General features: G+C 38.7%; 1 protein-coding gene across 4 annotated transcripts in view; it reads right to left on the bottom strand.

Annotated features, from left to right (window-relative positions):
* SPATA6 (spermatogenesis associated 6) overlaps positions 1-15,570 on the bottom strand; it is a 37,393-nt gene that overhangs the window by 5,953 nt on the left and 15,870 nt on the right. The window contains exons 10-11 of one of the 4 annotated variants that reach the window (XM_017743578.1): positions 7,256-7,355; positions 3,655-3,722 (exon numbers count right to left, since the gene is read on the bottom strand). The exons of 1 other annotated variant lie outside the window; for it this stretch is intronic. In XM_017743578.1, coding sequence (XP_017599067.1) covers positions 3,655-3,722; positions 7,256-7,355 — 168 coding nt within the window. The remainder of the gene's footprint in view (positions 1-3,654; positions 3,723-7,255; positions 7,356-15,570) is intronic. 2 more of the 4 variants (XM_017743580.1, XM_017743581.1) reach the window with 2 other exon arrangements.

Raw genomic sequence — 15,570 nt, 5'->3', positions numbered from 1 at the left:
CTGTCAGAGGAAAGAAGATAAGAAACAATGATCAAATCTAGATGTGGAAGAGGAATCAGCAGCACAAAACCAGCAGAAATACCAATGTAGAGCTGCTAAGCACAGATTACCTTCCACAAACCAAAATAAAAACTGCACTGCAGCTACTTTTAAGAAATGGGAACCCCCCCATGTTATCATTCACACAAATCCTCCCCCACTTATCTGAGTACACTTTGAAATGCCCCCCAAACAGAATTAATTTTCAGAGAACCTGCAGTAATTCTGCTGTATTTTTGCAGGCTGTGTCACCAGCCAAGAGCAACACAGTAGGATTTTTGTGTCCTTTGAAGGTGAAATTGTAACCACAGGCAGCTATTTCAATATGAAGACAATCTATCAGGGGGATATTAAATTACTGTGGTTGCAGCTGTAAAGTGCTCTATCAGAAACATCTTGGATTAAGTTTTCGACCAAATACATTTTGATACAGTGGCAATCCAGGGTTCCTTCCCCACCCCATCTTCTGTGTCACTGTTTTAATACTAAACACAAATACAGGCTCATCTTTCAGTTGCTTTGAGAAATTATTTCCTAGATCTATGAAGTGAAATTTATACTCTGAAAATCATTACAAAACACTGCCAAGTCTGAATAGTTTATATCTAAACATCATGACTATTTGCTTCTTCTTGATGCTTTCAAAACAAAGGTTTGTGTCATATAATTAAATGAGCAATTTCCCTGTAATAAAGCATGAAATAAGAAGCTCAAAAATCATCAGAAAAAAATTACAGCCAAGGTGACATTTTTCACATCTGCTCAGAGATTTAGGCACTTAAGACACTTAAAAATTAGGACTGAGTTATCTCCAGCCTTTTGCAAATGTTCTCAGTCTGGGAAATGAAACTGGAAATATGAAGCTTTACAGTTTCTTATATACATGTCATTTATTAATGATAGTGTCTTCTGCGATCAAACCAGTACTTAAAACTTCATCCTCTAGTTAATATCTGGCAACATGTGACAAAATTGAAAGAAACCTTATGTCAAATCCATGAATACATGTACCCAGCTGCATCAAAACACAAGGTTTTCACTTAGAGAGCAGAAAAGGGGAAGAAGAGGAAGATTAGGATCTGTTTTCTAAATTGACACCCCCAGCTTCCACTGTCCCATGGAAAACAAAGGAGGAACAGCTTTTGCTTTTAGATTTCTTACATTCAAATATTAAGGTGATGCCAACCTACACCAAATAAAACAAGACCTCTTGTGTGGCTCCAGTATTAAAAAGAGAGGAAGGCCACTTCCACACTTATTCAAAAGGCTCCATCATTTAAAGCCAGTCAATGGCATGGAGCAAATTTAAACCTGTTTATCATCCTGAGTTAACTGTGCTTCACAGTTTGGACACAAAGAAACCAGCCTACCAAACAAAATCAATGAGAAGTTATACAGGTTTGTGTCAAATGCAGACAAGTCAATACCCTGGGGACTCATCAACAACTGCAGTTCCACCTTCTCCTTCCTGCAGTTCGTGGTACCTCACTTCTGATGGAGAATTCTCAGCCCAACAAGCAGGCACAGCACTTGTAACTATACAACAAACAGCTCTGACACTCTTTTCCTTGGAATCCATTTCCAGCAGCAGCCTTGTGCATGCCTTTTCTTCTCCTAAAAGCTGAGTTTACCTAGAGACACTCAAAGTCCAACCACTTTAATTGCAATAAAGACTCAAAACCCAATAGTAACAAGTTCCTTATTCTGGTACTGACAAAGACTTATAAAAGGACATAAGCTTAATTTTCCCTTCTCTTTCTGGAGGGGTGTGTGTTTGTATTTCCATTAGCCAGCCCTTGTGCATGAGATACCTGGACAAAGCTACAGCAAGTTAGGGAAGAGTCCCTCTCCTGTCTCAACTGGAAACCAGCTGACAACTTGAGCTAAGCAATCTGGGAATTACACTCACAAATCACATTAACAGCAGGATTTCTGCACGCAACTCCCTGCTCTGAAATACCTGTCATATGCTTTTGTTCCCTCATACATCTCCTTTAAGAGTCCCAGAAGTTCTTCTCTGAGTGAATCATATACTAAATATTTCACAAAACACAGACCTTTTCCTTGCTCCCAGTGGTTTTCAATCATCCATCTACTTTACTGCCAGCATTTGGTCGACAGTACCCTGTCCTTCCATGAACTCTGTCTCTGTCCTTGTATCCTGTTTATAGCACTGTGGCAAACACTCAGCAATCTGACTGTCCTCGAGTCCTTTATGGCTCACCCCCAGTGCTGCCAGCCTCTAAACCCAAGGAGCAGTCCTTTCCCAACCTGAGTGCCACATTTCATATCCCATCACTTCAGGATTCTTGAGTATTAGGGTTTGTTTTTCATTTTTTTTCATGGTCTGCAGTTTCAGCATAAACCTCAAAGTCCCAAAGCTGCCTCAAAACAAAAACTTGCACTTCTCTCTCACAAACACATCCTACACAATTTAATTGCCCCAGCTGTGAGGACAAAGGATAAGGGAGCAGAAAGGCTACACAGAATACAGGAGAGAGCACAGGTACCGGAGACACAACTCCAGCAGCAACTTCACAACCATATGGAAATCAGAGTAATCCCTTGCACAGAAGTGATTACAAATCACAGGAATTAAAAAAAAAAAAAAGCCAGCAAATCATAAATGAACTTTTTAGAGCTGACAAATTTCAAGTAGAAGTTAGTTATGGTACCCATATTAAAATACCCTCCTTTCAGGACAGTGGTGATTTGGGATGCCTTTGTTGGAAAACAGTGTGTCACATTTAATTATCAAAATAAACCCTTTTCTTTTCTAATGGCAACACCTCTCAAATATAGCACCACAACTTCTCCCTTAATATAAAGAAAACCAGAAAAGCCATAGAAGCCCAAAAAAGAGTTAGTATCTTTCCTCCAATAGGTACCCAAAACATTGTACAAAATACTGTGTGCATACACAAAGAACATCAATATTGCTAACTTCTACTACAGAAGTCATCAAAATCAATCCAATCAGTATCTTATAAGTAAATTATTCAAATTAAACCCTGGTCATGTATGTGAGGAGTACACAGAGTAATTAATCTACATAAACCAGGCTTTTAAGATCTCAGGTTTCCAAGACAGCTTCTGAAATATGGCATGCTGAATCACTAAACTATACCATAGAAATTTGCTGTAGTTTTTGGAAAATGTTTCTCTTTTCTAAATATCTATTTCTCAAAAAAAAAAAAAAAAAGGAACAAACAAAAAATCCAGCCTCAAACCATATTACTGAATAAATTTATTTCTGCACTCCTATAGTTTTAAGAAAAAAAATAACAAATTGATTATTTTAAAAGTGACATTTGCTCTCTGGTTGACAAATTCCAAAAACTTCTGCCCAAGAATAATTTTTATAGCCAGTCCAGTTCCAAACACAGTGTTTTATGAAGACTATACTGGCACAGTGCCAAACAACATCAAAGGCATAATTATATTTAACTGTATTTTGCTTTTAGGTGAGAAAGCTTGGTATGAGTAACACCTCCAGAAACCTTTTCCCTGTGCAATATAGGACAAAGCTCAAAATGGGAGGAGAAATTTTTAGCTAAATGTAAAGGGCAATATTGAGTATGGATGTTTTGTCTTGGTCAGAGAAAAACTCCATACCTGCTCTGCAGCTCACTCAAGGTTAAGGGCGCGTTATCTGAAGGTTCTCTTGTCTGAGGCACATCTTCCTAAAAAACCCCAGAAATCAAATTCTCATTACCTTGGTTTCTGATTACAATGATCTCATTTCAAAAATACTTTCTTTCCATTTAGATGACTATTAAAGTGGTTACATTTCTTGGGGGAGAAAGGGACAAAGTGTAATGAGCCAAATGCCATTTATGAACACTTTTAATTAAGTTCAGTACAATTCAGCTAATAATTTTCAGGTAATAAACTGGAAAGAATTTCTAGACAGTGTAGATCTAGAGAACTAGGCAGATAGCAGAAGCTTCAATAATCCCCAACAAACACACTGGCAAAATGCTATGAAACCTACTGCTTACTGCTTTTGTGTTTCTTGCAGAAAAGGGGAAAAAGAACCCAAAACTTAGGATGTTATTAATTTCGTGTTTTACCAGGTAGAAGCATTTCACATATCTGGATCCTTCAATTTCATATCCAAGGTTACAGTACATGCTCACTGAACTTTAAAAAAATCTGATCCATTTAATGACCCTTCAGTCAGGTACTCTCAGATGCAGTTTTGCCTTCCAAATGCTATCTAGACATTAATTAACCCAAATTTGCCCTCTTAAGGAAGAAAGGAACAAAACACCCGTGTGGAGGGAGCCAGTTGCTCACCTGAGATGGGATGGTAGAAATTTCAGCACACACAATCATGTTCACTCTACTCTGAAGAGCAAAGACCCTACTTAAGGGCTGATATTAAGTGATGCTTTCAGCACAAGTCAATTGCTGTAAGGATTAGTAAACAAATCCATCTTTCATGCTACAGGAGAAATAATTGGAAAAAAGACTGCAGTAAAAATAATCACACTTGCTGGTAACACAGAACTGGAAGAAAAGACAATAAATATAGTGGTAGATGGCAATAAGATGCAGAGCAAGCTGAACAGCAGCATATGGATGAGGAAAAACCTGAGAGGATTTATACTGGTGAAATGCAAGGTAATAAGTGTGTTTGTAAACAGGAAAGCTCTCTTCCTTCAGCAGTCACAGACTACAAAGCACTGAAGAGGAAATGGGGTACAGTGGTAAATAGAACTCTGCAGCATTTGCCAGAGGCACATTATGTTCTGGAAAGCAAAAAAAAAGGATGGAAACATTATGATACTGTCAGAATGTCACAGCAGAATGGTACAGTGGACACCCCAAGGAATCTGCAGCAGAGCTCCAGCCACACTATTTTTGCAGAGCATTATGAAAATGAAATTTTGGGAGACACAGTTGGATGCTTCTGGGGATGGTTATTTAGCATTAGGCTCTCTGGAATGAAACAGTAAGAGATACTTCTTAACCTTTCAAAGTTTGAAGAGGATCTAGATTGGAGCCAGAATCTGCTCACCACATTGCCAGTGCACTTGTCTTACTATTCCCTCACTTTCAAGCTGACCTATTTACCTCAGCCATCCACTGTGCAACACCACAGCCTAGATATTGGGCCATGTGGAGAAGCACAACCGATCCTGGTGTATTTTACAGCACTCACTGCACAGAGAACAGGTATTTTTTCCCTTTTTTAAATCAGGTCAGCTGCTGTGAGCACAGCTTTCACAAGCCAGCTCTACACAACTAGACAATATCACAAGACTTCTCAGTAGCATCCTTCCCTTCCTTTTGCTCACTGGAAGGAAATGGAGTGAGAAAAATGGTCCTTTGCCAGCATTGCTCTGACCAGATTGATAATTAAAGGTCCAATACCCTAATAGCTGGATTTTTTAGGGCAGAAACACAAGGTTTTCCAACAGAAGAGGGAGAAGTATCACCTCTGCTTATTAATCCCTGTGAGGATTCAGCAAGTGTTTGATCCTGGAAGTGACAAGGTGCAATGACAGAAAACCAACAGAAAGTCCCACAATTCAAGAATTCCATCACAATGTTTGCAGAGTCTTTTTGACTGCATGGAGAGACCATGTAACCAATCATCCAACTCTCCTTATCATAAATTCATGGTCTACCGTTCAAGGAAAGCAGTCAAGAACCACTGGAGATAGTTCAGGCTGTGCAAGCTTTCATTAAATGTAGGTGCTGGACTGACAGGAAATCCAGTTTGTTATCTCAAGTTCATTGAAACATCAGGGAAGCATTTGATGTGATTTGTACCTATTCTGAGTGGCTGAAACACAGAAAAATGTCATGGGCATCTTCTATTTGAGAGGCAGCAGCTCACAAAATCATAACATTCACATACAAACTCAGGGAGGTACAGCATGAACTAGATCAAACAGTCTTAGTATGCAAGAGAAAAGCTTTTTTTGAGTTTTAAGAAATAACCACAACTAAGCTAAAAATGAAGATGGAACAGAAACAAGAAAATAACCAAATTAAGTGAGAATGAGGTGAGACAATGAGCTGCCCAACTTGGCTAAATTTGGGGACATAAATAAATAGATAAATAAATAAATGAATGAATAAATAAGGACTTCAGAGTGAACACAGATGCTCTGCAACCCATCTTGCAGGAGCGGATAAAGACAACAAGCATCACTTCTGCCATGGGTTTCCTGTAGCCAGTGGAGTCCCCCCATCCCAGCCAGCACAGCAGTGCTGCCCCTGCTCTTGCTGTGGGGAATGTGATGGGGGGACATCAGGGCTTCCCACTTCCCACTGATACAGGGAACTACAGCCAAGAGGAAAGCTGGACAGCTGGGGACAGCAGCAACTTAAAATTGCACCAACATTCAAAAGCAGATTTCTGTCCACATTCCATTTTCTAAGAGAGAAACTGAAGCAAAAAAAGCTGCCTTTCTCTACTTTGGGAGACTTATGTCTCTTCTAACCCATCCATAACATTTCTGAGTTAGACGGCCAGAGCTCCTAATCATTTTATATCATAATCATCATTATGATCATTATATCATAATCATCTCTCATCCTTACATCCTTTTTATCCTACCTTTCTTTTGCTTCACCTCACACTCAAGATTGTAAAGTCTCTGCAGATGAACAATCTTCTTTTTCAGTTGGTACAATGCTCTGGCGTTTTTTGAGGAACTGTGTTTCTCAAAATTACAATAGGAAAAATTTTTGTCTGTCTAAAACCACACCTCAAAATTTCATCAGGGATAAAATATTCTGTTCCTGGGTGTAATCTCATTAGACAAAGAGCTCTGTTCACTGAAAGCCAGGTAATTAAGGAGAAAAAACCACACATCTGAAGAATAATATTAGCTCTAGAAACAGCTGGATACATGCAGCTGCTGATGTGCAGCTGCACAACATGTTAAGCCTTGGTGTTCCACACATCTGTAACATTTTTTGCTTAAACTGGAAGTGGAGAATCAGGATATAAAAAAACCCAAACCCCAGCATAATTGTCCTCAATGAGAGGGTGCCTGTACCACTTGCCCATAAAGGCTAAAGATAAGGAAGCTTCTGAAATCAGTGTGAAACAACTGAGCTCACACACCAAATCCATATTTCTACAATCAAGGCTGTCTCAAAGGACAACATTATAATAAATCCAAGACTGTAGGCACGGTTCTCTTTTTCAGCCATTTTGGAGAAGAGAAAGGATTTAGTTTGCAGTCAAACTTACAAATATCAGGCGCTGTCTAGCACTGTGTGTCCTTAAAATATTTTTCACTCTTTTATGGATCTCGTCTCCATTTGCTGGTGAAGGCCACCCAGTGCTAAATCTGCAAGAGGGAGAGGAAAAACAAAGTGAAGAAATATTTTCTTCTTGAAAAGCTCTTTGGTTCAGATTTCTTTTTTCTTTTCATTATGAAGCATGCATCACTTCCTTCTATTTGGAACACACACAATGTTTAGATTTGATTCTTTTTCTCCTCTGGGGTACAAGTAAAGAAGCATTTCAAACCAGGGCATAAATAGTGTGCAGCCACAACACCAAGAGAAGATGCAAAACAGAAAATGTTGATGATTTTGTAACTTGAATAATGTTTTTGTAACGTTTGTGTGGCCCCTAAAAAATAGAAAAGCTGTACTATTCCCAGTGACCAGGTTTCAGCTGCCTCTCTTTAAAGGAAGTATTGCACACATCAAGTTCTTCTCCCTGGAATAAATCAAAAGGAAGGTAACCCCAATGCATCCAAATTGGAAAACATATGGAGTTAAAAACCTGCAAATTCAGTCTTTATTTCATAAGAGGAACTGCATTTTACTTTGGGGTTTTTTTTTTGGTATTAAAAACTAGGTAGCTTTCTTGGTATGAGTAACTTAAAACAAACAGCTACTTTTGGATTTTACCCTTTTACGTTTTGGCCCACATTTTTTTTCACTTTGCTAAAAAAAGCCCTCATCCTTCTCAGCAAGTTCAGAAGCTGGCAGAAATTTCATATCAATAGTTCTTCTCGGTCTCTTAAGGGAGGCAACTAAGATTTAAGAATGGGATTGTTTACATGCCTACCACATGTTATAATATTAAAAAAAACTTATTTTATTTTAAAGAGACATCAATAGAAGGAAAGAATAATTAAGGGAAAAATATGAAATGCTTCCTTATATAAGCTCATCACACTGGAAAGAAACAGAGCACCGAATCAAGACTGTGCATCTTCATTTCAATGTTTCCTAAGCCCTGAGAGCCTGACTTTGCACCAAGAAAATCAAAACTCATGATGTGGTATCATGCTAATGTGACCACGGGTCACTGGGCGAGCTGCAAGCTGGCAAACCAGGCAGTGCAATCTGAGCTGCTGAACAGCAGCCAGCAGCAGCACGGAGCTGCCATTCCCTGGCTGGATTAGGAGCACCAGGAACACCGACATGCTTTGGTAGCTTCCCAAATTTGATGCAGTGGAGAAACAGCTCTGAATCCTGAGATTCCCCAGTTTGCTCTGTACAGCGACTGGGACTGCCAGCTCTTCTGCCCTCCTGTCTCCAGTTTATCACATTCCCTGCATTTTTATCCAGTCTAACACTCTCAAATCCCCAGTCTGATCGTGCCTGGCTCAGTTCACCTTCACCAAACCTCCAGAAATCTCAACACAGCTGAAGAACTGCCCAGCTCCTTCCAAAAAGAACAAACCGAGTACACAGAGAAAGCTTCAGTACAAAACAAGCAGCCTGTCAATGTTAAAATTAATGGAAGCAGGATCCTGAAAATGGGAAGTGCCACATTACCTTGAAGGTTGCAGGCAGGGCATGGAGTTCTTTGCAATCTTTTGGATCATTCCTTTTATTACCAGAGACAGAGACCGAAACATAACTAGAAAGTGGCCAGTTCTCTGCTTTTGAGTAATCTTCTATTTTCTTTTATCTAAGCAACTTATTGGAACTCACTTATTGTTGCTTATATTTCCAAAATATCTCTCTTGGTTCTAAAAAGCTCCAGTATTTTCAGCCTATTTATGAGTTTCTTTAAATCAATTCATCTACTTGAGAATGCTTCTATTTTTCTTCAAGAAAGGGTGCCAAGAAATGACACAATATTGGAAGTATATAACATACAATCTGTAGGGGGATGTATTTCTGTATTTCTAAAATGATTTTATTGTTGTTTATCCTTGCATCATTACAAGCAGGAATTTTCACCAAGTTGGCTCTAACACTCATATTGCTATCCTGAGAATTTGACAATTAATTCCAAACCCAAGAGCATGTATGGCAAATTCATACTGCACAATACTAGAACCCAGCAATCTGCTGCACTAAAAGATCTCACATAACTTCTAATAGAAAGTAAAACAGTTTGTGAATTTTGTTAGGGGAGAAAAGCATTGCCTTTAAAGAAACAGAAGTCTGAGTCCCTTAAGCAGGAAAGAATGTTCATTTCCCTAATGCAGTCAAACCCCATTTGATGTCCTGCATTACAATGCATGTCCTCTATCACCACCTGTGTTTTGAAAAAAACACTTTCTTTTTTAAAAAGAAGAGAGGTAAGGGAAAGGGGCTACAATGATACTATCATCTTATGGCTTCCCATCAGAATTTACAACATTTACTGATATGAAAGGACCTCTGAAATGCACGTTTAAAAATCTGCATCCTAGATGCAGTGAGTCATTTCCCATTTGACAAATAAAAGATAGAGCCATGAAGTCATGGCATTTTCTCTTATTTTTACAGCAGCTGCTGTTCTTCCAACACTCAGGTTGCTTGCTCTGAGAAGCTGGAATAGATTGCCTTTGGGAAATAAATTTTATGAAATTCGTATGTAAGATTTCAGATCATTGTTATTAATCGTAAATTTACAAATATCCTTGGAGATAAATGTATTTACTTTTGGGAAAAAAAAGAAAACCCAGCTTGCTGTTGTACTCAGTTAGAAAATACATGGCTATGTCTGCAAGAAGAAGATTTAAGTACTTAATTCGAGAACTATTAAATTCTTTCTCCAGGTGATTTTATGGATCAATCCACTAGTGTGCGCTGTGGTATAACAAATGTTAGCCACTCACACAGGCCCCAAACTTTATTTACCAGAAAAAAAACCCAAAAAAAAACCTTAAGTGTGATTAAAAATGGTATCAGCTTCTTTTTAATTAGCTCTTCTAGTATTTTTATTGTCTAATTTTAGCAACAACTATAGAGTCTAACCAACGTTTAAAGGATAATGTTAATATTTACCAACTGAAACGCAAACTAAAATAAAATCATGCCTGAAACACAAACTAAAATAAAATCATGCCTGAAATGTAACAACTATAATCTGAAATGAAACCTTTTTATGATATCCTAACTCTCCAATTGGAAACACTTTATAAAACAGGCTTTATAGCATAGCTTCTTGGAGTATAAATAAAGGGATTCCATTTGCCCGAAATCACCAATAACAACTCTTTAAAATGACCAGCTACTTATTTATGTGATTAAGGTGTCACTATCATATTGCAGTGTTCAAAGGAAAGTCATTTCATTTCAATGACTGTTTGTCCTGATAAACGAAATAAACTCCTACAGCTGTATTCTTTGTCATACTTTCAATTTTCCCTGTGACTTGCAAACATGCTGCAGTTACATCAGTTTAAATTGTTTATTGATTCCAATAGATTGTATAAACACTTTGGAAATATAGCTCAGTGACCTAGAAAAAGCCAGATCAATCAGAGAACTTTTCAAGATTAATTTCAAAGATGTTGTGTTGAGTCTGATCAAGGAAACAGAACCATTTTCCCTTGTAATGTGACTAAAAGGCATTTATTTTCTTTTATGAGATAAGGACTTTTTTTAAGGTCATACAGACAACATCTACCTTGGTGAAAAAAAAAAAAAGAAGCCAAACAGACTGTAGATTTTGTGCTAAAGATTATTTTCATGTATAATTTTATCCACTAGGATGAAATACTCCATTAGAAATGCAAACAGGATACATCTACCCATGTACTCTACTCAAACAGCAGCTTGCAAACTTGAGAGCTGTAATAAATAGGAATTTTTAAATGTCAGACAATCCAATCATCCACTTGCACATAGCAAAACCATTAATATCACATTGGAGCAGGAGATATTAATACAGTTCAAATCAGCAGCATTAATGCCAGAGCCTTGTGCACAATAGTTGCAGTGGCTCTCGTGACCCCTTCCCCCAGAATGGCACCTCCCTGCCTTGGGAACAATTCCATGCATGTGGCCTCCACCAGAATTCATCAGCTTCAAAGACACAGACCTCATGCTGAGCAAAACCACATACAAGGACAAACTATCAGAGGAGAGAAATCAATGAAGCCCTGTAGTACCAGATTCACAACTGCAGAGAACGCTACTATAATAATTGGGGGGAAGAGGGAGTAAGAACACTTAAAGCTGAGTATAACCTGAAAAAACCACAGCCTGCCAGAACTCACACGTGGAAGAGGAGAGAGTCTCAACAAAACCAAAAATATTTAACTCTGAAATAAAAAAACCCACCTCACATATTTTATATCTAGGCAGGTATTTATTCAGCATTCATGGCAGGGAAGGAAGCTGCTTTATTCTCATTTAAAAGGACATGAAGTGGTAATTCAGTAGGACAGACTGCGCTTGCAGCGCATACTGGTCTGTAAGGAGGCACAATAGAAAAGCTGGGCTACACTTCAGGGTTTTCCTGGTCTATTTAATCAAGGACACAGTTTTGGTTTGCTTTTTCTTAGAGTGACCGATGGCTGTGATGCAGCTCTGAAGTGTTTTAGAGGCTCTGTTTGTACATAGCAGCCTGAATTGTAATGAAGTTATACCAACACAAACCCCCTACATTCTCACAATGCTGGAAGTGGAGGAGGGTGGCTGCTTTCACAGTGGCACGATACTACTACGAAGCAGAAACAACTACACACAGACAGGGCCTTAAATCAACACACAGAAGCCTAAATATTTGGAAGCAGAAGCTGACAGCTTAGCTGTGTACCAACTTGCTCTCCCTCTTCAGCAGGAAATGAAAAAAAGGTAAAATTTCTCATGTTTTCTATGTAGCTTCTCTTACTTCCAAAAGCCCTGTTTACAGTGGGGCCTTGAAGCACTTGTGACACATTCAGTGCTGAGTTCTTAAATTAGTAAATGCTTTTTTTCTCCCCTCCTTTTCATAACCAGCCCTTAAAACTGTGGCAATATACATCATGTGAAAAGTGAAACTTAATGGCAGACAGCTTCCGAAATTTCAATGAAAGTCAATACTCCAGCTGAGCAGTTGCTCCCAAAAGGTCGAAGTCATTGTGGTACTAAATCATTAGCATGTCACAAATTGGCTGCACCTCCTTATGCTCTTTGGAAGCTTTTCCATTACCTTCTATCTTCTTTGAATTTATTAATTTATACACAAAATGGCTCTGACAGCAATCAATTTCAAATTTACTTACTGCTGCAGCAAAATCAACCAATGAAGATGACAAATGGTACAGATGTTGGTCAAAAATATGAAACAAGGCTTAGGTATTGCTCACTTTTGCAGAATGTAGTATGAAATAACTGATTTTCAAGTGCTGATTCCAGAAGTTAATATTTAAAGGATACAAAATAAGTCAACTTTCCCAAGAGGTGAGAGTGGTAAACCCAAAACCTTCCTACCAAAGTAAATTCCAAAACTCAGAAATAATGACTTTTAAATGGTTAGAAATAGACAAGAAACCTAGGTGCAGCCTCTCCTGAGAGCAAGCTTTTTTCCTAAGAAGTCTGCAGTATTTTTCAGTGTACTACTTTGTAATAGAAGTTCTCAAAATATAAAACATACCCTCTCACAGAAGCAAACCCTGTCTCAGGATGCAAGCCAGTCTCTAAAGCACCAGGTGAACCACCTACTTCTGTGTTCTGCTGTGCAATAAAAATAACCCCCAAGATCCTGGGATGACAGTTTTCAAGATCAGTGAAACCAAAAATTCTGGGTAACTGGTGTTTTCAAGGACTTCACATAGGCTCCAGTATTTCATTAATATATATTAGTAACTATCATTATATCTATCATTACCAATATCTAACTTCATGCTGTTATTTCCCTAGCACTTGGAAAAAGAGAATATAAAAAGATGGTAGTAAAACAACAGAGGAGTATTACAGAAGGGCATCTGATCCAGACTCTTAACCTCTGCCTCACTTCAAAGAGAACTTAGGTTTTTGTTAAATTTTATGGCAGGTAAGACCATCTATCAGCAGCATAACCAGGAGAACATGAAAAAAGGCATCGAACTGCACTTCAATTTGGAAACAAAAGCAGAAGCATGCTATTTCCAGAGTAGGAAAAAGAATCCTTTGATCACAAATGCACGAGAAGTAGCTCTGCCTCTCACATAACAGAAACAGTCAAATACTCCCATGATTGTTGTAGTCTCTTGAGGAAAGGATTTTTCTTGTGCCAGCACACAGCTCTGTTCAAAGGACTTCTTGACCTTATGGAATCCATATCACTATTTCTCCTTTTCTTTCTGACAAGTACTTTGCTGCAGGTTTCAGTGCTGCAAGGAAGGCTTAGCTTGTAAGTCCCCAAGAAAAACACCATCTTCTAGGAGTGCATGAGGATGTCTATGCACCATGAAAGCAAGGTCTGGACTCCAATTTTGCTTTCCTGAAGCAGCACTGAAAGAACAGAGTGTGAATACTCTTTCCCAAAGCATCCAAAATGCTCCCTGCACAAAAGGCCACTGATCTCTGCACAACCAACCAAACAACTGCCTTGGCACACTGTGGGACACACACCATGGGCAGGAACTCAAGGGTCTGTATGTGCCACTGGCCTGCACAGGAGCTCCAGTCAAACCTCACAGAATCACGAATAGTGAGGGATGAGAGGGACCTCTGGAGGGTTGTATGGCCACATCACTCCGTTGAGTGTCAGCTTCCAGCATCAGCAAATGCTTTCCTTACACGATGTGCATAATGAAAATGTAAAAAGAAAGTATGAAAAATCAATATTCAAAACTTGGCTGTCGTGTTCAATAGTAAATCTATTTACAGTTCTGCTTCTGACTGAAATCCCAGAGGAAAGGGGAAGAGGATTGATTTGTGGTGTCTCTATCAGGCTCAAAGAAAGGGACTGAAAACTGCCAGGAAGGATACAAAAGGGCTCAGAGGACCTTGCACAAGACCCCAATTTCTGTCTCACTGAAAAGTATTGCAGTGGCTTAACAAGTACACAGCAGGGCTCTGGGAAGTACTCCCAAGAAGGCAGACAGTCACTTCACACTACTTTAAAAAAAAAGAAAGGGAAAAGAGGGAACTAAAGGTCGAGGTGGGGAGTCAAGTTTTGTATTGACTGTGAGTTGACTAGCATTAAAAATAGTAGCCTGGATATGCTAAGCAATTTGTCTTTGTACTTCAAAATAAAATTGAGGAAATAAACACCAAATGCTGTGAGATAAGACTCCATATTCTTGCAATTACACTAACACTGCTATACTTTCAGTGCACTGATTTCCTCTGTATTTCTATGATCTGAACAGCAGCGTTTGCATGCATTTCCAAACATTGACCTCTAAACCATGTTTGTCATTCCAAGTATAACTCTGAGTACACAATCAGCTAAAACCATTGTTATCTCAGCAGCATGAAACAGAGATCAATTTTTTTTAGACTATGCCCTTTATTTCTCATTTTGAATTTCTTTTCCAATGACAGAAGTAAATGGTTACATATTTTACATAAAGAGATGTTACAGCTCTGAAGAGCTGAGAACATTTGCTTTAATAAGAAGAAAAAACATCATTTCACAAGATCAGAAATCTCTTCTGGAGAGAGGCTCATAAGAGAAAAAGCAAGAACATTCAGACAAGTTCAAGATTAACTGGCAGACGACTGAATTACCATGCATGTAACAGCAGCTCACAACATAAAGACCTTCCTGCTATCAATAGAAAGCACCCCCATCAGCTTTAAATAAAATGTGTATATAATGTAGCCCCAACCCCTCCAAAAGGAGTCCAGCTGAAAGAAGGATAAAAAAGTTACCATGACAATATCTCTTCCCCAGATATGGGTAACTAATGCACAACCATTGTCACAGGAGAGTGGGGAGGCAGACAAGATTACAAAGAAACCTCCTTCAAACCCCAGATACATCCTAATCTCTGTGTAACACTTCTCAAGACACACTATTACACAGAACAACTAACAAACAAGTTTTCAAGCAGAGGAAGATGTTAAAACAACAACTTGAACTTTGTGAGTATTAAAAATTCAGTCCCCACCTGCCATCTGTCATTTTTCTTTTTAAAGAAAAAAACGGAGACAGTTTTTCTATTTTGGAAACAAGCATTAGGCTGTGTGTAGGCTGTGAAATGCAACCTGCAAGCATGGACTAACTTGGTGCCAATGGTAACAGAGTGTGAACTGGTCACCAAAACGTATCTTCAGCATTCAGGATGGGTCATCAGTTTAATCCTTTGTTTCTCCCAGTTATTTTATGTATTGGCTTACTCAGGCCTAGCTTTGCATACAGTCTTCCTGTTCCCAGAAAGCCAACCAGTAACTTACTACCTGAATGTA

Source organism: Corvus brachyrhynchos, unplaced genomic scaffold, assembly GCF_000691975.1.
Source record: "Corvus brachyrhynchos isolate BGI_N302 unplaced genomic scaffold, ASM69197v1 scaffold48, whole genome shotgun sequence".
NCBI lineage: Eukaryota > Metazoa > Chordata > Aves > Passeriformes > Corvidae > Corvus > Corvus brachyrhynchos.
Note: the sequence above shows the minus strand (reverse complement) of the source record. Positions and strands in the feature narration are given on the sequence as shown.